This window comes from Vanellus vanellus (genome assembly GCF_965231255.1).
Source record: "Vanellus vanellus genome assembly, chromosome: 3".
Lineage (NCBI taxonomy): Eukaryota > Metazoa > Chordata > Aves > Charadriiformes > Charadriidae > Vanellus > Vanellus vanellus.
In genome coordinates this window covers 831990-856266 of record NC_138907.1, presented here as the reverse complement: position 1 = coordinate 856266, position 24277 = coordinate 831990, and the positions used below count along the sequence as shown (strand labels likewise).

The following is a 24277-nucleotide window of genomic DNA, read 5'->3' as shown; positions in this document are numbered from 1 at the left end:
AAATTATCCTTGATCATTTGACGAAAACTGTAGTCATCTTTCTGCCGTTAATTTTTTTTTTTTTTGTGAGGGGGGAAGCAGCATATTTATTTATCCATATTTGTAGTACAAATTAGTTATTGCAAGTTTGAAGGAAAATTTAAAGACTCAGCTTTGCACATCCTATAGTTGATCTGTGCTAGTAAGTAAAAAGAAAATTGCCTGTGTACTTGAGATGTTCAAGTTAAGGTCACCAGCCTTTACTCATGGTTATGCTTTCATTTTTTCTTTCCCAAATTAGAGGTTCGGTTCACCAGTAAAACTTAGTCAGAAACAGCTTTTTTGGTGGATGTCTTGCTTCCGTTTGAGCAAGCAGTTCTTGGCTCCTAGTGAACACACATGTGTTAAATGCCATCAGTTGAGAGCTCCTGCGTCTCTCGCACACTGTCAAGATAGCTCTGTCCCTGAGCCAGCTCCCTTGCGTGGTTCCTTACCATCTCCCTGTGCTATGCCAGGGACTGCTCACTTCTGATTTACAGGATGTGGCTTTTTTCCCTTACGGTGAAGTCTTATCTGACATCTTGGAAGTATTTTGGGTTTTGAACCTTTAAACCCTTTTGTTCTTATAGAATCATAGAATGATTTAGGTCGGAAGGGACCTTAAAAGTCATCTAGTCCCAACCCCTCTGCCATGCACAGGGACACCCCCCCCAGCCCAGGTTGCTCCCAGCCCCGTCCAGCCTGGCCTTGAACACCTCCAGGGATGGGGCAGCCACAACTTCCCTGGGCAACTGGTGTCAGTGTCTCACCACCCTCAGAGTGAACAGTTTCTTCCTAATATCTAATCTAAATCTCCCCTCTTCCAGTTTGAAGCATTCCCCCTCGTCCTATCACTACGTGCCCTTGTAAAAAGTCCCTCTCCAGCTTTCTTGTAGGCTCCCTTCAGATATTGGATGGCTGCAGTGAGGTCTCCCTGGACCCATCTCTTCTCCAGGCTGAACACCCCCAAATCTCTTAGCCTGTCTTCATAGCAGGGGTGCTCCAGCCCTCTGAGAATCTTTGTGGCCTCCTCTGGACCTGCTGCAACAGGTCCGTGTCCTTCTTATGCTGGGGGTTCCAGAGCTGGATGCAATATTCCAGGTGGGGTCTCCCCAGAGCAGAGCTGAGGGGCAGAATCCCCTCCCTCGCCCTGCTGGCCATGCTGCTGGGGTTGCAGCTCAGGATCGAGTTGGCTTTCTGGGCTGTGAGCGCACATTGCCGGCTCATGGTGAGTTTCTCATCCACCAACACCCCCAAGTCCTTCTCCTCAGGGCTGCTCTCCATCCCTTCATCCCCCAGCCTGTATTGATACCAGAATTTTCCCTGACCAAGGTGCAGGACGCTGCTCTTGGCCTTGTTGAACCTCAGGAGGTCCACACAGGCCCACTTCTCGAGCTTGTCCAGGTCCTCCTGGATGGCATCCCGTCCCTCCAGCATGTCAACCACACCACCTAGCTTGGTGTCATTTGCAAATTTGCTGACGGTACACTCGATCCCGCTGTCTATGTCATGAAGATATTAAACAGTACTGGTCCCAATACAGACCCCTGAGGGACACCACCCATCACCGATGACCATCTGGTCATTGAACCTTTGACCTCTAGTCTGTGGATACAACCATCCAGCCTGTTCCTTATCCTCCGAACAGTCCACCCATCAAATCCATCATCTTCTCTGACTATGGAGAAGTGTTTCCATTCTAGGAGTCTAGAATGGAATTTAGAAAATCATCATGTACTGTGTGGGAAGATTTCATGGTTAATATGTGTAAATTGCTTGTGAGAAGGAAACTTGTTGCTTTGTATGTGTTTTCTAAGTGTTTTCCATGCACCCATTTTTGTATGTTTTAAAGTTGTCTGTAAATCCATGCTTATAGCACTGACCAAATATAACGTCTATAGTTTCTGATGGCTTGTTGTAGCTTATAGTGCAGCAGTCACTTTTCCTAGTAAAAAGCCTGTCCATCCGTAAAAGTAGTTTGTCCAGTGTTAATTTTGCCATCAGCTTCCATGAATCCAGAGTTTCACTTGAATGCCTAAAGACTTTGATCTCCATATTTAGAAGTCCATTAAATGGTCGGTTTTCAAAGAACACTCGCTATTGGTTCTGGCTGGAATCAGCGAGACTCATTCTGAAAATATAGGTACTTTAAATATGGCCTTTAAAGTACCTGCCTCCAGGCATTCGGTTTGGAAAACGGTGACCTCAAATTCTTTCAGGGCAGTGGTAAAAATGAGTGAGTTTTTGGCTTTCTGTGCCAGTAGCATCCAGAGATTTAAATGCGAGGAGTGTACGTGGGACTCCTTTAGCTAAATGCCAGTTGTTGCAGCAGTCAGGTAGATGCTTTGGTTAATTATGCTCTGTACCAAAAGCAAATTGAGTCCAATTTTGGGGTCTGCATGTGCACCTGCAGTGATGACTCTGAAAAACCATTGGACCAGCTGGGTACTGTTAGCCATTTCCCCCAGAGAAACAGTTTAAAACACCTGTGAGAGGGGTTTTTTGTTGTTTTTTTTTTATTTAAGAAGTTGTATTTCATAACTGATTAGCACTTCAGTTACATTACATTCAGGTTTTCATGAACCGACAAAAAAAAAAAAAAAAATCCCAGAACTGTATCTTCAGTGATACTGTTGTATATCTGTAGAATGTTGTTCACTTGAAAATCTCAAGTACCAAGTCATGTAAGTGATTGTTTCCTCATTTTCCCTGTTGGTGTATTTAGGACCATCCATGAAAATGCTGATAATTGAAAACAATCCTAATTTATTTTTGCTATCAACTCTGTGATGTCATGCATGAGCTGGCAAAAAAAAAAAAAAATTGTCTTGACATGGGCATCTCCCATGAAAACGTAGTCTTTATGGAGAGTCGTGACGGCAGAGCGAGGAAGATGTTTATGTGTCGTTTTACCTCGGAAGAGAATTTTAGAGAGAAGCCTGGAGTGTCAGAAGTTATGTCCTCTGTGATTTGTCATGCAAGGATTTGGTTTCATCGAATTCGTCCAGAATTTGAACTTCAAGTTTCTAACTCATGTTGAGTCCTAAAATGCTTTACTACTGTCATTGAGACCCAGAGAGATAGCCTGATGCTTCCGAGTCCACGAATTGGGATTGAACTCCAAGTTAGACCCCAAGTGCTGCCTGCTTAATTGAATTGAGACTTAATTGAAGTGTGTAATGATACAGGGGATAACTACACTGGGTATCCAGTGATCTGACTGCTGAATAGAAGACTGTTAGGCAATATAAAGTAATTAACTTGGTTTACAAAGGTGACAGTTACCACATCCAGAGGAAAACTTGGTTGGGGAACGCTTTTCTTACAGTAGGTGTGGTGATATTCTTTCCATCTATCCTGTGTTTTAGGTACAGTGCTACTACATATATTGAATTTGCAAACACAGTTCAGATACACCAAAATATAAGAATGTTCTTCAGTCAGTGAGTCGTTTAGATGATTAAATTGGATCCTAAATATGTCTTGTAATTAAATAAGAAATGTACATAAGATGAAAAATATTGGACTAAATTATTATCTAAATATTTTATGCAGGGACTATATTATCTTCACAGTAAAGGAAAAATGCACAGAGATATAAAGGTAAGTAAAACCTGAAGGGAATTTTCATGTTTTCAAAATAGGCTACATCACCTCTGATGGGTCTTTACTGTTATGTATCAATTTGGGGGATATTTTTAAATATGTAGGGGTTTTCTATCTATTAGAATGAAATAAAATATTCTGCCAAAGGGAAGAGGGGAAAAAAAAAAAAATCTTTCTTTAAAATGCATGCATGGAAATAGATTGTTCTTTTACTTGGAGCCAAAACCGCTATTTATTTAGACCAGTGCTGTAAAATTTGGGTATCGGCTAGTGTCCAGAGCAGCCTGTGTTCAGGTGGCTGTAAGGGTGTGCTCTGTGCCGAAGGAAAGGTTTGGTCTTGCCCAGCGCTTTCCTCGGGGCTCGACGTACCCTCCTCTTTGAACCCGCTGGCCAGCAGAGCCGTTCCTTTGGCTTCTTACTTCTTTTCTTGGTGAGCCGATTGCAGGGCTGCTGTTCTGCGTGGTTCTTGGAGACTACTGCTGTTCCCTCCCTCCCTCCCTCCCTCCCTCTGCTGCTAAAATTAGAGAGGGTACCACAAATCAGGCTCTTGACTCTGACTTATTTAACCCTCCGTCTCAAGACAGCTGTATCAAAGGTGGCTTGTTCAGACTCTTATGCTCTCTGTTACCGTTTCCTTCTGGGGGTTCCTGTTGGCTCTTTGTCCCTAGGGCTTTACTCTCTGCCTTTCCAAACTCCTCCTTGCTCAGACTGCAGCTTAAACTTGGCAGGCTTCCTCCTGGAAATCTGACAGTAAATTATCATATACCCTTTGTGTTGTGGGGGGAATTGATTTTGTTTGTTCGGTCGGTGGGTTGTTTTTTTTTTTTCAGGCTAGGGATGCAGTGTACATAGTAGCTTCAACTGTACATGCCTTCATGCAGCCTGATTCCAAGTTGTTCTCACTGACTGCAGAAGGATGTTTGGGTTTTAAGCTATCATAAAAAATAAATTCTGAATAAAAGATTACTTCAGACACAAAAATAAAACATTTTTTCATTATATTTTATAGAGTGCACAATGCTGCTTATAAGGATACAGTGCACAGATACGTGTTTCTAGAGGGAACTATGCTGATAAAAAGTGCTTGTAGCACTTATGTTGATAAATTTATTTTTTTTTTTTTTAAAAGCTGTTCTCGTGAGCGTGGAAAAATACTGTCTTCATCTGCAGATCTCCTGACTGTTGAATTATGTTTGCTTCCCATAGTAGCTAAGTTATGTGTTTAGAATATCCGTCCTGTTAGTGTTGAAAGGTGAATGAGGTCAAGAACATGTGAACTGGTCTTGTCGCACTATTTACCAAGCTCCGTTTATAAGGCTCATTAACTGCACTTGTGTGATTTTTGCCAAAGTAAGCTGCATTTTACTGCAGGCCTGACTTCTCTGTGAAAAGCCATAATCTGTAAAAGCATAGTTTTTTGGAGGCCCATCTGTGCTGCCTTTCCATCTAGTTCAGGGGCAGCACAGGCGTTTGGAGCTGTGTGTAGCTGACTCCAGCCTTTGCTCAGCTCAGCCTGTACCTGGTGTCGGTCTTCAGACCAGGTTTGTTCTCACTCCTTTCACGTTGTAACTTTAAGGTACCACTTCGGGTTAGTTTTGAATGTTGAACTGAAGCGAGCGGTACATACAGTCACACAACAGCAAGCTCTTCAAATCTGACACTAACAGAATCTCAGTTGCGTAAGGACAGAAATAGTTTTGCGAAACACTTGAATACCAAGGCAGGTCCTTAAGGCTATAATTACAATTATCATGGCTCTCAAACAAGACAAAACCAGCTCCTACATATGAAAAGAAAATCAAATTACATCCTCTTTGACCTTTAGAATTCCGATTTCCTTTCAGTCAGTGTAAATAGAAGAAAGTAAGAATTCATCAGCTTAGGGAAACCATCATATTCTGCTTTTTGAGAGGGTTTTGTGTACAATGGAAACCCTGTAGGACCACAGGCCAAATGTACTAAAATAAAAATCAATGCAAAACCCTGTATGTTCAAGTTTCTTTATATAACAGAATGGCAACTTGCTAATTTCATAAACGTTTCTCGGTAAGGCTGCAGATTTCTTGAATGCACGATCCTTGGTTTATCTGTGGCCCCTATTTTGCCATATGATCTCACATAATTTTCCTTTAATATGGTATCGGAGGAATCTGCATGTTTTAATTCAAGTATGCTTACTATTTTTAAGGGAGCAAACATTCTTTTAACGGATAATGGACACGTAAAATTAGGTGAGTTAATACAACTTAGTGTTATTAACAGATTTCTATGTGCTCTAAGAAGCAGTCTTCTGTATTTTGTTTAATGATGTAATGGTTCATGTAAGGAATTGATGAATATCAGAATTCTTTTTCTCTTGCTGGTGATATCTAACTGCACCATTCAATTAGTGTCTGAGGAGTAATTGGAGTTTGGAACACTGAGATAAAAGACCTTCTAATGTTGTAAGGGGGAGGTAAAAATCAATTCACAAGGTTTTATACATTTTTAATAAAATGTACCGTCCAAGTGGTCAAATGTGAAATGGACCTTGAAAGATTATCTGAAAGTCTTTTGGATAATACTAAATAATGTATATTTATCATATTAAAATACTGCATGTAGCTGTTAGGACTTGTGCTAGACTGTTTTTTCTCGTGTTGACGAGGGGCATGTTTGTGTGCAGCCTGCATATTTGGTAGGTGACTGAGAGGAGCTGGCTGATGGGATCTGAGATACAGCCAGTTTCCATTATTTGCCTTTGTTATTTATTTTCTGTTAAATATTTCTAGTATATTTAAGAAACTCTTACAGTGGGGAAACCAAACTTGTGTTCATTAACAAATCATTACATCAAATCAGTTATTAACTGTCGTTTTGGTTTTGCTTTTTTGTTTTTTCTTTTAATAGCCGATTTTGGAGTATCTGCACAGATAACGGCTACAATTGCCAAAAGGAAATCATTCATTGGCACGCCATATTGGTAACTGTGTTTTACTTGGCCATTAATATAACAGTAGCATATATAATACTGCAGAACGATTGTGATTAAAAGCATGCTATATCGCTTTCTCAGTAGGCTGATCACTAAAGGCTGTGTCAGACTTTCTGGTGAACATATCTGTATTACTTGTGCTAAATCCCAAATTAGCTGAGTATGGGAAAAAATGCTGGAGTGCTGAAAAATTGAAAGGCTGGCTGTGTGCTGCTGTCACCTGACTGATGCCTCTCAATTTAGTCAGAAACTGTCAACGATTTTGCTTGTTCTTAATTCTAATCTTAAATGAATTTTTTTTTATTCCCTGATTGTCCACTTTGGTGTTTTATGTTTCTTCCCCTCCACCCTAGAGATGTCTTTTCTGCAGCTCTTCAGTTGATAATGAGCTTCGTTTGTTTGTCTCCACGGATTCTTTTGCCACTTGTGAAATGTTTCCTCTAAGCCATTTTCTTTTTTTTTTTTCTTCCTATTTCCCTAAACTGATAGGATAGAAATGTAGGTTTGAATTCTATCTGTACTGCGTCTTTCTTCTTCCCTCAGTAAACTAGTTTGCATAATTTATCTTTTCTGAAGTTCAGCATTTTATTTTCTCCTCTTTGTACTGGAAGTGGTTGTCCCCCTTTCACCTTGAAGTAAATGACGCGCATTCTTCGCTGTAAAATAGCGCTTTGGTTGTACGTTTCTCAGAAAGATACTCAAAATTCTGTTGTCTGACAGCGTAGCAGGTACAAAATAGAAATGTATATAATGAAAAAAAGCCACCCTACATTCAAGTATTTGGTCTTGAAATAGTCGAGCCCAGCATTTTTAGCATTCTTCTGCAGTGTGAGTCGGCCAAGGCTTGGATTCGCTTCCCTTTCAGAAGAACACAAACAGCCATCCGTGGTGGTTGTGTAATTGGTTGGTGTCTCTCTCTCCTAAAATGTCTGGGTGACTTCAGTCTTGGCCTGTATCACCGGGTAACTTCCAAATTGTGCCAGGCTTCCCAAATAACCTGTCATAACCTTAAACAATAACTTTGAAAGCATGACATAGGTTAAATGCTGATGAAAAGCATCTAGTTTCTCTTTGCGAGGCCTCTCGGAGGTTTGAGGGGAGAAGCAAGGAAGCACAATTGTTGAGATGCTGAAGAAGAAAATTTAGTTGGAGCCAGGCGGTGTGAAAGCTCCAGTGATCGTTAGAGGTGTCTGGGCGTGTAAGTCTCTGGCGCTTGGATGGGAGAGAAATGAAGGGCAGCACTGGTGTGCAGTGTCTCTTATTTCCAGTGACCCTGCTCTTCAGCCTTGTGCTCCTCCTCCACAGCTGTCTGAATTCACCCGTTTCCCCCTTGACCTTGGTAACCCCCTCCTGTTTGATTTAGAGTGATTGGGGGTTTTTTTCCTCAACTCTGGAAGAAACTTATGTAAATATAGCTTAACTACGCCAACTTGGAATAAGTTGCACCACCGAGCCTGATGATGTTCTCAGATCTAGAGATCAGGATGTCTGTGTTTAAATAGCACATCGTTGGATATGCTGCCTGCTGCTTTGCTGGAGCACTCATTCGGTGACGGTCCTCTGTCTTGCCTATACCGAGTTCCATCTGCAGTTCCACTGGTACTTTTCAGGTGATCTGGACTAATAAAGTTCAAAGCTAAAAAATATTAACATTTGCCATCTGACAGGGGTATGTAGAACAATCAAATCCGTAATTCACTTCAGCCCTTCAAAACACGTGACAATGCCTAGGGAATGGTTTTCTTGAGGTATTCCTATTGATGTGTCAGTTAGGTGTGTTATTTTTGCCACCTGAGGATGTGAAACTAATTTGTTGACCGAAAGGAGGTCTCCGAGAGCTCAGTGAGGCAGACTTCACAAACAAGGAGTGCTCTGTGCAGAGGTGACAATGAGTGCTCAGGTCTCGTGCTTTCCAGATACGGGAAAGCTGATGTTTTGTCAGCTTTTTGTTGTTGTTGTTGTTGTTAGAATTCTTCTCTTCAAAGTCAGTTGATCGCTTTTGGGGACAATGTGTGAATTTGGATATTATTTGGATTTTACTGTAGTTGATTAATTAGACCTCGGGCTCTTTGTTTGTTGAATGGTAGTTTATTGTGTGCCTGCAAAAAAGTCCAAGACAGATTGATTTCATCCACTTATTGCTAAATAGCTGTTTTGGAATCTGCCTATAAGTTACTAGAAGGTGATTGAGGAAAACTTCATGTGTACATTACATCACTTTTTATACACACACACACACACACATGCATATATATCCACATGTATAAACGTATGTGCTGTGAGCTTAGAGACTGAGAACTTTAGGGAAAAGAGTAATAAACTGCTGTGTATTTGATTTGTGATGAGAAGTTTATCTAAAAATGTCTTTTACCCTTTAGGATGGCACCAGAAGTTGCTGCAGTAGAAAGAAAAGGTGGCTATAACCAACTCTGTGACCTGTGGGCAGTTGGAATAACTGCTATAGAGCTCGCTGAACTTCAGCCTCCAATGTTTGACCTACACCCAATGAGGTTAGTGAGGGGTTAAAGCTTGGTGTGCAAATACAGCTTCATAAACAACCCCTTTGAAGTAGCGGCTGTGCGTGCTTGTGGTGCTTGGGGGTACTGCAAGGGTGTTGGGTTCTAAGTGTTCTGCATGTAGACAATAGAAATTTTTGGTGCATAAACGTGTAATGTCCTGGGAGCATCTCTTAAACTGAGGGTCTTCTTCCCGCCAACTACATGATATATTTAATAATTCACTTTATATATGTATTGCAATGTAAACCACGGAAATATCGGTTGGGTTTTTTTCAGAGCGCTTTTTCTAATGACGAAAAGCAACTTCCAGCCTCCTAAATTAAAGGACAAAATGAAATGGTAAGTACTTCACTGTTTCAGTAGCTAACGATCGTGTATTTCACTGGGCAATTGAATCTAATGTTTACCACTGTTTTACAGGTCCAATAGTTTCCATCATTTTGTGAAAATGGCACTTACAAAAAATCCTAAAAAAAGACCTACAGCTGAAAAGTTACTACAGGTATAAATTTATGTATGGGGTTTTTTTTTTAAGTTACAAAATTAAAATATGCTTAATATCAGTGGTCGGAATTTTAATATGTGTTTTTCCTTCTGTCTTTCAGCATCCTTTTGTTACCCAGCCATTAAATCGAAGTCTTGCTATTGAGCTTTTGGATAAAATGAATAATCCTGATCATTCCACTTACCATGATTTTGATGATGATGATCCTGAGGTAGGAATATGTTTTAATTATAGAAGCAGATTAAGTTTTTGTTTGCTGAGACAACCAAGTGATTCTGATTTTTTGAGCCACAGAATGTTTTGTGATCTGGGAATAATCTCAAGGGTTGCTGTTACTTTTGGTTGTGTTGCTCTGTCACATGTACAGGCACTTACGAAAGAGAGGAGAGGAGAAAGAGGGAGACAGAAAGAGATGTAAAGACTTTTAAAAAAGACTTAAATTTATTGTTGTCCTTTAGCAATTTTGCAACAGTAAATGTGGATAACTACTCCAGTCCCGAGTTCCATCATCTGTCCTGCTTTCTTTTTCTTTGTGGAATGATGTTTCCATTCATCTACAAAGAAAGCATTCATAAAAATGATTTTATACTTCTGTAGCACAACGTTTGTGCCTAATTTACTTTCTTACAAGAAGAAGAGAATGATCCTGTAGTTGTTTTTATCAAACGGTTTGTTATGTGTTTCATGCAGATTATATTTTCTGTCTTAGAATACTCTGAAACTTGGATTTCACTTACGGTTTTGTCAAAGGCAAAGTTTCTGATTTTCTGCTTTAATAGCTGGGGAGAATAGCACGCTTATCTAAGATGATAAACAGTGCAGGACTGAAGTGTTTCATAAATAAGAGAAAACAGATATTTGGTTTCTGCATCCTGTCTTTGTACTTACTGTATGTTAGTGGAGACTTTCCAAACGTTTACAGTCCTCTAACTGATGCTCTCATTTTTGGGGAAAAAATTAATCCTTTCACCAAAATGCCATTGATTCATTAATTGCATACTTGTGTTTTACTTTTTTTTTTTTTTAATGGGTAAACTAGTCTAAAAGTGCCTTCAGAGGAAAATAAGCTTAAAAGAAGCAACTACTTTAAGATACTAATTTTCAGATTTTACGATTTAAATGAGCTTTTGCCTTCTGGAACAGCAAAGACAAGTTGACGTGTACCAAGTCTGTCTTCCTTAGAAGCTGAATAAATAAATGTGGAAAGAAGCCAAAGTAAAATAGCTTTTTTTTGTATTGTAGAGTGCAGTGTTTACGTATTCCCTACATGGGAGGGAAGGAGAGGAAGGCATAAGGATTGAACCGTCAGGACTTTCAAGAGCAATTACAAATAGCGGAGCACACTGAGTAAATTTTTCTGTTTAACAAAAAATATTTAGGAAGCCAAACACACAAGAACACCCTTCATGTCGTTGACTTTCATGTCATTGTTAAGAGAAGGGTGTCTGATTCCTGATGGAGACAGCACTGAGCAACTTAGATCTTTTCACCATAAGCACTGAGGATCGGGTGGTGGTGTTTAGCTCTCTGTTCAGGGATGATAGAGAGCTCTGAGGCTCATTAAAGCGGTATCTCTGTTGCAACCAGAAAACTGAAGGTTTCATGAGCTGTCAGAAGGAGAAAGGTAGCTGTTTTCAGTGTGCTTCCTGTGAGCGAGCCTCTCGGATCAGAGTAGCTGGCCCTGCAAGTCTTCCCTGATGTCCTGGAAGCGGTACTGAAACCCTGGTGTGCCGTTCCCCCATGGCGTAGGTACACCTTTTCAATAAGAATCTTGGCCTTTGTTTTGGGCCGCTCAGGTGGAGAATCTCTCTTTTCTTCCCGTATGGAGTCACTTCAGTACGTGTTTTGTTGACAGCTACTTGTAGCTTTCAAAATAGTGTTCGCTCTTTTGTCTCTTCTGACTTAGCATCAGGAAGGCTCTTCTGTTGTCTAGTGTATTACTTAGCGGTTATCCCGTAACGAAGTGTGTGGTATCAGGGGAAAAAGCTGTGCCTTGTCTGGGGAGAAAATGAAGAGGGGAAAAAAACCTCACAGCAATGATCAGAAAATGCATATTTTCATCATTTATAAAGGAGCAAGACTGGCTGACAGTATGGAGGACCAGCAAGCTGCTTGCCTGTCTTTTGATACGCATTTTTTCAGATGTTTATGCATTTGTTGTTCATCTGACGTTGCTGAGGGTTTCCTGCTGCAATGGTCGGCTTCTGTGCAAGGCGTAATAATACTTCTCTGTCCTTGTTCATCGCAAGGCCTTGAGCTCTCCAGTGAGCTTCAAACACCATTTACCTGTGGTGCTGGATCATTTTCATTGGATAGACAACTTCGTTGTCTCTTCTCATTTCTCCTCTGACCACGTTGCCACATAATTTTCCATTGAGGCATTTAATCCACCTGCAAAATGAGATTGATAGTGGCACTTGGGAAAACATTTAATCTTGTAACAAGTACATCTAGAACCCATCTCTGTGAATGAAGCAGGTGATAATTCATTATATGATGTGTCGGTAAGTTAACCTACGTTCCTTTGTCCTCTTGGACAGCTCAGATGTCAGCTGTTTGTATCATTTTTTTGTCAGTGTAGGTCTTTCAAGGTAACTTGAGGACTTTGTCCTCGTGACCGAGAAATGAAGATTTGACTCCTTCTAGTAATGGCATGCGTGATGTGCAAGTGGGCAATGCTTCTTAATGAAAAATTATAAATAATAAATATATATAAATATAAATAAATAAAAAAAACCTTTTAGCACTTAGAGTGTTTGAAATACTCAAGTAGGAAACCAGATTGAACCTTGAAACACATCCTGAGGTATAACAAACCATTTTTAAAGCTCATAAGAATGCACAATAGACAAACGAGAACCAAGGAAGGGGAGGTTTGGCATAAGTTACAAGAAATGAAATACTGCCTGTGAGGTACGTGGGAGAAAATACACACCCACAGTCTGTAAGTCTCTCCAGTTTCAAAAAAGTCCAAAGTGAATATAAACGGGAGGTAAAACACTGTACATATATGTTGGATCCTAATATAAAGCAAGGAAGTAGTGTGCAGTAAAAAGGGGAGAAGGGAAATAATGTTTTTGGATAATATTTCAGGGATAAACAGCATTGCTGAGCTATTCGTGACTCTTTGTGATAGTACAGGAGTTGAAGTTCTCTAACTCTGTCATCACTTCATAGTCAAAAGTTGCCAAGTGAAGATTATAATTAGTATATATAAAAGCAAAGCTAGCGTACCAGCACATCAAATTTCTGACACTATTGTGTCAGATTGCCTTAATTAAAAAATCTTTTGCTACCACATATTCAACACAGAAGTGTAGCGAACATGCCCTTTTCAGAGATTACTTGGGCTAACATCATGGAGAATCAACTTTTTTTCTCCAGAAAGTCAGATTTTGTTGCAGAGGACATGCTGAGAGAACACTGTTAGGGTTTATGTTGCTTATTTTGGGGCGTGATTGTATACAGCAGTCAGCTGGGCTTGTACTCTTGTTAAGAAAACTTAAGTTACAGTTTCTAAGAGAACTTTCAGTAGTGGATGTAGAAAGAAGAGAGAAAATCCAATAGGGCCAAAGAAAAGAAAGCCTAGTCTTAAAGTTCATGACGCTTCATCCTGTAGAGAAGTAAATCTCCTTGCAGGTCCTGACGGAACTGGCGGATGAAGTTGCTAAGCCACTATTTGAGAAGTCATGGCTGTCTGGTGAAGTTCCTGCTGACTGGAAAAGGGGAAACGTAACCCCCATGTTTTAAAAGGGGAAAAATGGAATACCTGGGGAACTACATGCTGGTCAGTCTCACCTCTGTGCCCAGCAAGATCATGGAGCAGATCTTCCGGAAACTCTGCTAAGGAGGTGACAGCCAGCATGGCTTCGCTAAGAGCAAATCGTGCCTGACAAATTTGGTGGCATTCTGTGACAGTGTTACAGCATTGGTGGATAAGGGAAGAGCAATTGACGTCATCTGCCTGGATTTGTGCAAAGCGTTTGACGCTGTCCCACATGAAAACTGGGTCTCTAAATTGAAGAGACGTGGATTTGTTGGATGGACTACTCGGTGGATAAGGAACTGGCTGGATGGCCACCCTCGAAGAGTTGCAGTCAACAGCTTGAAGTCCAAATGATGACCGGTCACAAGTGATGTTCCTCAGGGGTCAGTGCTGGGACCAGTGGTGCTTAACATCTTTGTTGGCGACATGGACAGTGGGATCGAGTGCACCCTCAGCAAGTTTGCCAGCGACACCAAGCTGCGTGGTGTGGTCGTCATGCTGGAGGGGAGGGATGCCATCCAGAGGGACCTGAACAGGCTGGAGAGGTGGCCCCATGTAAATCTCATGAAATTCAACAAGGCCGAGTGCAAGATCCTGCATATGGGTTGGGGCAATCCATGCACAAATATAGGCTGGAGAATGGATTGAGAGCAGCCCTGAGGAGAAGGACTTGGGGGTGTTGGTTGATGAGAAGTTGGACATGAGCTGGCAATGTGCACTCACCACCCAGCAAGCCTCCTGCATCCTGGGCTGCATCAAAAGCAGGGTGGCCAGCAGATTGAGGGAGGGGATTCTGCTCCTCTACTCCGCTCTGGTGAGACCTCACCTGGAGTACTGCATCCAGCTCTTGGGATCTGCACATGAGAAGGACGTGGACCTGTTGGAGCAGGTCCAGAGGAGGCCACGAAGATGCTCAGAGGGCTGGAGCCCCTCTCCTATGAAGACAGGCTGAGAGAGTTGGGGGGTTGTTCAGCCTGGAGAAGAGAAGGCTCCGGGGAGACCTTATTGCAGCCATCCAGTACCTAAAAGGGTCCTGCAAGAAAGCTGGAGAGGGACTTTTTATAAGGGCGCGTAGTGATAGGACGAGAGGGAATGGCTTCAAACTGGACGAGGGGAGATTTAGGTTAGATATTGGGAGGAAATTCTTTCCTGTGAGGGTGGTGAGGCATTGGCCCAGGTTGCCCAGGGAAGTTGTGGCTGCCTCATCCCTGGAGGTGTTCAAGGCCGGGTTGGACGGGGCTGGGAGCAACCTGGGCTGGGGGGAGGTGTCCCTGCCCAGGGCAGGAGGGTTGGGACTAGATGATCTTCAAGGTCCCTTCCAACTCTAACCATTCTATGAGGATTCTATGAAACACAAATCCAGGGAAAAAAAAGAAGTGGAACATAAATATGAAGGTGAATTTGCAGAAATGATGGCATCACTCTCGCCACACAGCACAGTACCAGGAATGCTGCTTTCTTTTCAGCTCTGAAAACCTCAGGCTAACTTCTCATCTACTTGAAGAAACTGAAGTGTTGACTTTTTAGGAATCAGTTTATGTTAGAAGCTTAGCGTAAATGTCAACACTTAGTTTCTTTAAGTGGATGAGGTATGTAAACGAAGGAAATGATGCCAGTAAGTCAGATTTAGTCTTACTGCTTATTTTGGAGACTGCCAATACCCTTAAACTGAAAGGCGCAAAAAGGAAATGTTATCTGTGCAAAGACACATGCTGGCCAGCATCGTCTTTATTTGCTCAAATCCAGTGTTTTAAAAACCCTTATTTCGAAGTTGAAGACACTCTACAGATAAAATGTCTCCGAGTAATTCTAACTGTAACGTATAAAAACATACATGCAATCTTTATTTTTAGCTTCTGCTTGATTCCTTTCCTTCTTTTTTGATATTATGCTAAAGAAACCTGCTAAAAACTAGGTATACAGTACTGGGTTTCAAGTGAGTGTATTTTGGTGTTGAAGTACTTTATTTTTCTCTTCTAGCCTCTTGTAGTGCCTCATAGAATTCATTCGACGAGTAGAAATGTGAGAGAAGAAAAGACCCGCTCTGAAATAAACTGTAAGCATGCCTAATGTGACAACATGAAATGTCCTTAAAATAATCATCGATATTCACTTATTTCAACTGGTATTCTGGGTATCTCATGTATATAGACACATTTTTAGTGAAACACAGGAAAATAAAAGCTTACGCTGTTCCACTTGTGGATATAGGTTCTAGAGGACTGGGCAAAGGAAATCCTGGTGTAAAATATTTGAATGCACCCTTTGGCAGCGTTCCAGCAAACCCTACTATGGCTTCATCTAACTGAACAGGACACAACCCGAGCTCTTCTGGGAGTTGGTTGGTATAGCTTCAGATGCCACTCCCTCAAGGATGTTCGGAGCGATGCCACATTCTGCTGGGTAACAATGCCAGCGGAAGATGCTTCTTCCTTAATTTGGTATCTTGGTGTAGTTTTTGCTTTGGGAAAGGAGGAGATTGATCCCTGGCCATTAAAAGCAGACTCCATCTCCAGCAAATTGTAGTCATTCTCTTGCTGGAATCAGAGCAATACTTGAAGATTTAGTTGTCTTGTCTTAGGACAAAATTGAGGGGAGGAGTGTTAAAGAGTATCTGCCAAAGAGCTGTGCTGCAAGATGTGATTAGCGCTCTCCAAACTTCATTCAAGGCTCTTTAGCGTTAGCATGTGTCAGAAGTTTCTGTATGTGGGGATACGATGCGCTTATTAAACTGGATTTTTCTTTTTAGCCTTTAGAGCTAAATTTTGTCTAATTACAGTCCAACTTAAATCGCTGTTTTCCTTTTCTCCTGTTTAGTTGGTCAAGTAAAATTTGATCCACCCTTGAGGAAAGAGACAGAGCCACATCATGAATTCGTGAGTAATGTGCAGCATGGGCTATGCTCTGCGCCTTATTCTCTCTAAATATCTGTGGAGGAGAAGAAATCCAAGATGTGTAGCATACTTCCTTCGCACTACTAAACTCGGTAGTGATTTTTCTGACAGGTTGTAACGTACTGGTCCTAAATTCTTTGGTGCCATTACATTATGTGCAGCAAGACCCCTTATTTGCGGGCTCTGCTAGGTGTGATGTATGTGCTGAGCAACAGCCCTTTGTTTTGTGGGTTTCCTCTACCCTTTATTCCTCATTGCCACCTATATCGTTCCCTTTATTTATAGAGTTATTTTTTTTAATTGTAGAATTACTGTGCATACTCAAATATTTCTCTCCCTTGTGCTTGTATTGGCAATGATTGATAATGGCAATAATAAAATTGAGAGCCTGGGAAAGGGGTAGGATGCAATTTAAAAAATTGGATTTTTGTGGGGTTGTTATTTTCCCACACAAACAATCTTTCTGTGGCCCTGCCTCACACCTGAGCCGCACCGAGTCTGGCAGTTGACATATTCTGTAAGGCTGTGTTGGCAATGTGTTCTTATTATGGACCCACCAGTACAGGGGTCTGAGAAATCGAGCAGCGAGGGAAAAGGCATCCGTGCTGTCTCACAGTAGCTTCCTCTCTTCTACGTTGTTGCTTTCCACATCTGTGCACTTGGGCAGTTTCTTCACATTCCTGGATTTAAAAAAAAGACACTCCTTTGCTTCCTTACTGCAGATTTCTGTTCTCTTTGTTTTCCTAAGGCAGGTGTTAAGGTGAAAAAGTTGGCTTAGTCCGTGGGTGGGAGGGACATTGGCTTTGCTCTGAGTGGGTTTTGGGAAGGGCGTGTAGCATGGAATGTACTTCCTCTTCTGTAGTCTACAAACCACATGTGAGCTGGAGTTCTGACGCAGGTTTCCTTGTATTGCTCTGTAGTTGTACTAAAATATCCTTCCCGGTGCCTTGTCCTTCGGTAGTGGGTCGGCTGGCACGGGGAGTGTGAGGTTGGCTGTAATCTCGCTCTTCCTCAGCGACTGGCTGGACAGGTAGTCTGCGGTTCCTGGTGCCTGTTCGAGACGGAGGAGAGTATTTTACCAAATCACACGTAGGACTTATTTTATTCTTAAACTTACTTATTAAATCAGACGTAGGCAATTATTTCAGATAAGTTATTTAGACCTTGACATAACTGCATAACAGCATCATTTAGGAGCCCTGGTTATACAAGTGTTTATTAAATACGGTAACGAAGTCAGTGTTTCTACCATAAACTCATCAGTTAACTCAAAATGATTTTTGAACTGATTCCAGGTTATCCTGGCTTTGCTTCCCTGTTGCATTGTCTGGATTATAAAGCAAATACAATTGGTAGCGTCGTATAGTTTAAATTATGATGCTTTTGCTGCGTAAAAATTTTATTTACTTATACACACCCAGAATCATAACTGCAAAAAGGTGTTAATGGAGAAGCCGAAGTTTTTAAAAATACTTTCTCCATTTGTTTCTTGTTTTATCAGTCACTGACTATACAAACCAGTTAATGGACAACGACCTGGGGCAGAGGTGTTTTCACAGCACCTTGGGAACCCGAGTTGCTAAACTGGGGAGAGAGATTTTCCGATTTAAAACACAACTTTTGAGAGCACTTCTTTGGCAGGTGTTTTTGGAAGGGAGCAATCCAGCCTTTTCCTACATTGTGTGTTAGCAGTTGGGACCTTTGCCCTTTGGAATCTCAGAAGCTCTTGCTGCTCCTAGAAGGCAGCGGGATCATCTAGATGAATTCTGCTGAGAAGGAAATCTCTTGGTATTGTCTGTTCCTGTCAGAGTTTGCATATTTGAAACCTGTCCAAAGAACTTGCCTCACCGGTAAGGAAGATCTATAACTGCTTGTTTGGATCTTTCTGAAGAAGGAAATTAATTGCTCGACTGCTTGTATCAGAATAAAGCATGCAGACCTAATCTGTCCTTCCCAGATAAAATTCCTTTATTTTAGGAAAGTTCATCTGATTTTTATCTTTAGAAGATTTATATCTTAGTTCTGATGGCCTGGCAGGAATCTTTCTGGTATAATGATTTGAGGTTACTTTCAGTGTAAGCACGAGTGGGAAAAAATGCCTATTTATGAAAGAATCATCGGTTTGTGTGTTACAGGATTACTGTGACGTACGTAAAAATGCCACTGCAAGCAAGACAGATAGTTCCTGTAAGCCAAAGTAACTGCTTACATTGAATATTCACATCTCTGGTAGCTAGTTCTGTACTATATTGCCACTGGAGACTGTGAATAGAAGAGTTGTGTTGATTCTTATGACTGCTGTTAGCCAAGAGGGAAGCAGAACTAAGGTTGTGAAAATGATGGCGTTGGGTCTAGAGACCAAAGAAAAACCATATTTTCGTCATTAGATATAGAAGGAATGGACAACTTATATCGGCGTGTCAAATGTAAACGAGAGACCTGTTCCAAGTATGGATGCCCTAGCAGAGAGCCTTAGTGCAAAGCAGGCTGAGGGAGAAGTTTGTAACCATCTACACGCTCTGGGGGAGAAGGTCTTTCAAATGGAAGTGGGAGCAAGAGATGCTCGTCTCTTCCTCCAGCCATAGGAGCGTGGATCCCTTTTCATTAAAGCCATTCTTCTCACCCTTTTGCTTCTGTCTCACTAAAGCATGCTTAAACTTTATGCGTATTTACCCGTGGGTATGTGTGCACAAGCCGAAGGACTGGACCACTGCAGCGTGATGAGTTATTGCGGGTGGTGCGCTGGTTGAACTGGTACATACTCGCCTCTTACTGGGGCAGTTTGTTGCTCGTTACCACAGCTTGGGTGATGACCAATAATTCATTATGTTGCTGTGATTCGGTAGTGTTTGGTAATGGGACCATACCCTTAGCTTTGTTTTATCCCCAGAACTGTCTTAACGTGGCTTGAGTTTCAACTCATTTGAGTTTCAACTAACGACTTCTTGCTAGCAAGAAAATTTCCCTTTATGTATACCCGGCTTTCAGTCACAATGTAAATAACTTGAGTTTTCTGATCTCTATCTAATGAACAGCTTGACAGTAGCGATTTTTTGGACAATTCAGAAGAAGTATACTACACTGCAAGATCTAACCTGGTATTTTGCATCTTATGCCTTTCTTTATCGGTGTTAGTTTTGTCTTTGTTCTCCTTTTCCAAAGCCCGTGTTTTGTCCTGTTGTTGTACTGGTGTGTTCATCTGTGTAAAAGTCGTGCAATGTATGGATTAGTCTATATGTGTGTTTCTGTAACGTGGGAAGGAATTCTTAGTATGTGCCGTACTGAAAGTATTCGTGTCCAGTTGAATCACTTTTGTAGAAGGGGGTCAGAATTATGCACTCATTCTAATTGATTTAGCTGCCCTATGATGCATAACTTGTTAATTTTGCGGAGGGCGATTAAAAATAGAAGGCACGTTCTCTCCGTATTTTTGACTGGTAATTCCTTTAAACAGTCCCATGAAAGACTATAAAATTATTTAAATGTAAGTCCCTGAATTCTCTAGACAGGAATTATATTACAGAATGAATATAGACTTAATACAAATAACAGAAAGTGGGATCATAAGTGTTTTCAATGGCATTTGGCATCGTTTGTAGTCTGATGCATTTTCCAAATTTTCTTACTGCACTGCTAAAAAAATTGCTTGTTAGCATTACAGTGTAGAAATTACTCTAGAAAGTGAGTTTTCTTATTTCTCTGCTCTTTAGGCACTACCTAGTTAGAAAAGTAATGCATTTAAACCTCGGAGATCTTCATATACTGTTGAAAAAAAAAAAAAAAAAAGAAACATTCTGTACTAAATGAAAAGCATTATTCTGCTAACCTTCTTTCATTTGTGAGATGTTTGATATAAGTGCATTGAGAGGAAAATGGAAAACTGGGGTGTTTGGGAATGTCTTGTTTTGGGTTTTTTATGTCATGTTTTTTGTTTGGCATCACTTGGCTTGGTGTGACTTGAATCTGCCAATACCCGAGTTACTGAGAGCTCAGACCATCTTCCCCATTCTTGGAAGGCACTTCTTTTATTGCTTGTTTATAAAAAATGTTTCACAAATTGTTTTGAGATCGGTAGCTTAGATATTTCTCTGTATGCCGTGGGAAAACCTCCATCCTGTTCAATTGCTCCGTTTTTGGGAGTGTGGTTTTGGTTTTTCAGTTTGGTTTTGTCTTTTCAGTTTAACGCTTTTTTAAATCTGTCTTTTTCAGGTTACTTTCGGTGTTGTCGCGTGTCTTGTTAGCCTAGTAGCTGTGGATTTAAGATGAATGAGAAGATGTTTCCTAACTGGGCAGTCCTTTCCCATCCTTCTTTTGCCCCATGCTATTCACTGCACTCTTCAAAAATGATGACTATGATAAAGCCTATAAAGTACTAGTGCTGTCACGATCGTGAGAGGGTTTTTAAAGGCCATTGACAGCACTTTGTGTGTTTCGCTGCTTTCTTTACAAACTCCTGTCTTCATTGCGAATCAAAGAGGAGAATTCTGATTTGGGGTAAAGCCTTACCCATTTGTGAGATTTTTTTCCAGTAAGACCTAATCCTTCTGGAAATTCAAAGAAGTATTTGGTAGTGGGTTCAGTCTCCTGTTGTGGACCAGGACACAGTAGTCAGACTCTCTCTGTCTCTCTCCTTCACCGACTCCCGCCTCCTGCTCTGAGAGCAGTGGCTTCACATATGTTCAGTGAGAAGCAACATGTGGATTTTTCAAACATTATCAAGGGGAAAAGGTTATACTTTTGCATGAGCTTAGCATGTCACCTACTACTGGGCTCTCTCCCGTGCTGTTCTACTGGTTTTATAACCTTATGAGTAACAGCTCTTTGCAGAGCTATGTGTGTCTACAAGGTCTCACTTAAAAAAAAAAAAAATAACAGAAATTGAGGCATATTTTGGCCAGCATGAGTCACAACAGGTATACAGTTGAGGTTGAAAGCAAATTTGGGGAGTGAGAGTATTTTTACCTATCACCTAGCCTTTTGCACAGCTGGATGGTTCATGTGGCAGCTTAAGCAGTCACTATGCACGTTACCTTTTAAAAATTTGACACCTACAATGTGGTTACCCTTAAAAAAAAAAAAATCTTTCCTCTCTTTTTCCTCTCCCACCCCCCTACCTCTGTGCTCCTGAAAGAGCTGCCTGGATCTGCCAGAAGGATGGAGGAATTCAGTACAGGTCTTGTTTGCAGGGAAAATTCAGTGTCCAAATCCCAGTATCCCTTTGTGCAAATGGCAAACAGACAAGGACAAGGTAGTACTCGTCTTTGATCTTCTACAGATGTACGCCTTTGATTCATATCTAAATAAATAACAGAACATTTTACTCTAGAAACAAGGCTCTGCTCTTTTTCGGGATAGATCTTTTTTGCTTTTTCTGCAACTAGACAACAGGTTTCTCAGGAACTTGCTTGGGTACTGTCTATCATTTGAGATTTTCTTGCACATGCTCCTTCCTGTCATTTTGAGTTCCTCATGTTCCTGGTCTGGTCATTGCACTGTGTTTTGGCAGTTTTCTGACAATGTCCTTTGCTCAGGAGCAGCAGAGGTATGCTGGACTGGAAAAAAAAAAAAAAAAAAAAAAAAGTAAAAAGTCTTATGTGTACATTAGACTTTACATAGGGCAGACGTCAAACAGATGCTTCTTCCATATTTGAGAAGCTCAACATGAGCCGGCAGTGTGCGCTCACAGCCCAGAAGGCCAACTGCATCCTGGACCGCATCAAAAGAAGTGTGGCCGGCAGGGCAAGGAAGGTGATTCTGCCCCTCCACTCTGCTCTCATGAGACCCCACCTGGAATGTGGGGTTATTCACAGCCCAGAAAGCCAACTCCATCCTGGGCTGCATCAGAAGCATGGCCGGCAGGGCGAGGGAGGGAATTCTGCCCCTCAGCTCTGCTCTGGGGAGACCCCACCTGGAATATTGCATCCAGCTCTGGAGTCCCCAGCATGAGAAGGACATGGACCTGTTGGAGCAGGTCCAGAGGAGGCCACGAAGATGATCCGAGGGCTGGAGCCCCTCTCCTATGAAGACAGGCAGAGAGAGTTGGGGGTGTTCAGCCTGGAGAAGAGAAGGCTTTGGGGAGACCTTATTGCAGCCATCCAGTACCTAAAGGGGTCCTGCAAGAAAGCTGGAGAGGGACTTTTTATAAGGGTGTGTAGTGATAGGACGAGGGGGAATGGCTTCAAACTGGAAGAAGGGAGGTTTAGATTAAATATCAGGAAGAAACTTTTCCCTGTGCGGGCGGTGAGCCCCTGGCGCAGGCTGCCCCGAGAAGCTGTGGCTGCCCCATCCCTGGAGGTGTCCAAGGCCGGGTTGGATGGGGCTTGGAGCCACCTGGGCTGGGGGGAGGTGTCCCTGCCCGGGACAGGGGGTTGGAACAAGATGGTCTTTAAGGTCCCTTCTGACCTAAACCATTCTATGATTCTGTCCTTTTAAAAAATTTAAACCTAAGTAATTCTGGCAGATGTCATTTTTCATAAAGAAAATTCGAGTAGAGCTTAAACAGTCTGGTGGCAGATGAAGGATCTTTGTTTTATGGAGGCTTGCTTGTTTTCTCTTATTAATTTTCCTGTAATTGCTGTATGATATAGCCATACATTGCACAGCGTGTAAATTAAAACGGACAGATGTTTTGGCTCTGCCCACCATAAGGTCTTGGTTTCCCACTTCTAATTAAATGTAATTTTGTAACATGTAGACAAAATACTTGTCACTTCAAGGTGAAAATCTCCACTTTCATTATAGTGGTCTGGGGTTATTTTTCTCAATAGCCTCCCAGTCTCTGTTCTGGCCTCCTCTCACATAGGCTCACACAACCTGTTTAACCTCCTTGTTTGTGAGTCTGGTGACATCTTACATTTCCAGTCTTGTTATTTTCTGCTCTGTAGCCTGAATCCTCAAAATACCTGTGTCTACCTGTGGAAGTTTGAGACTGCACAGAAGGTAATATAAGTAGGCAAAGCAAAGGAGGTTAAATGTGTGTTTCTTTGTGGTGGATTGGAGTACATCAATTGGTGGTGAGGACCAGCGGGAAGGAATTGCCTGGATAAGATGACGCATGTTGGGAAGAGACTGAAATTGGGGAGGGTCTAGGATGGCCTTTCTTGCGGGAAGGAGACTTGCTGAGCTTGTTTGGAGCAAGGAGCAGGAGGAGCTGAGATTGGGCGTAGGAGGAGGATGAACCTGTGAAGAAGGAGGGTAAGGATAGCAGAAGGGATCAAAGATACCCACCACTGAGGCCTGACCCCTTCCACCTGCTACCTTGCAGAGCCCGGGACACATTCCTGGAGAGGGGCAATCCGCCTTTCCCGCCGGCACGGCCACCTGGGAGCTGTTCTTTCCTGCCACCTGACTTTCTGACTCCACTGACAGATGTCTAGGGGGAAGGTCAGGTGGCCCTTGTGAGTCAGACCCATAGAAATGGATGGGGTTTGGTGGCTTCGGGGTTTTTTAGTTTAAGTCTAGAAAAAAGGGTGTGTAATAAAGTTGGTATGAAGGTTGAAGAGTCAGTCTCTCTGTGGTTCAGGAAATGCCAGCATCTGGCTTTGCCTTTTTGTTCAACCTTTTTATTCAGTTTTACATCAGGTAATTATCAGTTACATACTGTTTTTTCCACAATATGTCACTTCTCTTGGGAAAACGTGGAAAGTTACTGAAGCAATCAAATGCTACTGACAGCTGTGGTAGCAACACCCGTGGGGAAACTACTGCTTGGCTTCACAGAGCAGAACTGCGGGTGCAGTAACCCACCTGGAAGTCCTCGCCGAGCAGGAAACGTTAAGCGTAGGTTTGTATTAAAGTGGCGGCCCTTCAGTCTGGAACTGAAAGCTGCAGCGGCTTCTGCTTCGTCCATCAGCTTGGAGCCCTGGCAAGTCTGGTGTAAGGCTTTCCCTCTGACTTTTAAACGTGGCCTTTTGAGAGATCAGCCCCCTGGGTTGTCGTCCTCTAGTCCAAGCTTATTGCGGCTGAGCTTGGATAGCTGGGCATCTTTCTGAAGGA

At 41.9% G+C, this 24277-nt stretch overlaps 1 protein-coding gene across 4 annotated transcripts in view; it reads left to right on the top strand.

The window, feature by feature from the left end:
• The window catches only part of MAP4K3 (mitogen-activated protein kinase kinase kinase kinase 3), a 73549-nt gene that overhangs the window by 11689 nt on the left and 37583 nt on the right, over positions 1 to 24277 (top strand). For all 4 annotated transcript variants that reach the window (XR_014268914.1, XM_082480196.1, XM_082480195.1 and 1 more), the window contains exons 4-12: positions 3574 to 3621; positions 5813 to 5855; positions 6514 to 6586; positions 8977 to 9108; positions 9394 to 9456; positions 9538 to 9619; positions 9723 to 9833; positions 15369 to 15444; positions 16206 to 16264. Coding sequence is in view for 3 of the 4 variants with exons in the window: in XM_082480196.1 (XP_082336322.1) it covers positions 3574 to 3621; positions 5813 to 5855; positions 6514 to 6586; positions 8977 to 9108; positions 9394 to 9456; positions 9538 to 9619; positions 9723 to 9833; positions 15369 to 15444; positions 16206 to 16264 (687 nt within the window). In the remaining variant the exon portion in view is untranslated. The remainder of the gene's footprint in view (positions 1 to 3573; positions 3622 to 5812; positions 5856 to 6513; positions 6587 to 8976; positions 9109 to 9393; positions 9457 to 9537; positions 9620 to 9722; positions 9834 to 15368; positions 15445 to 16205; positions 16265 to 24277) is intronic.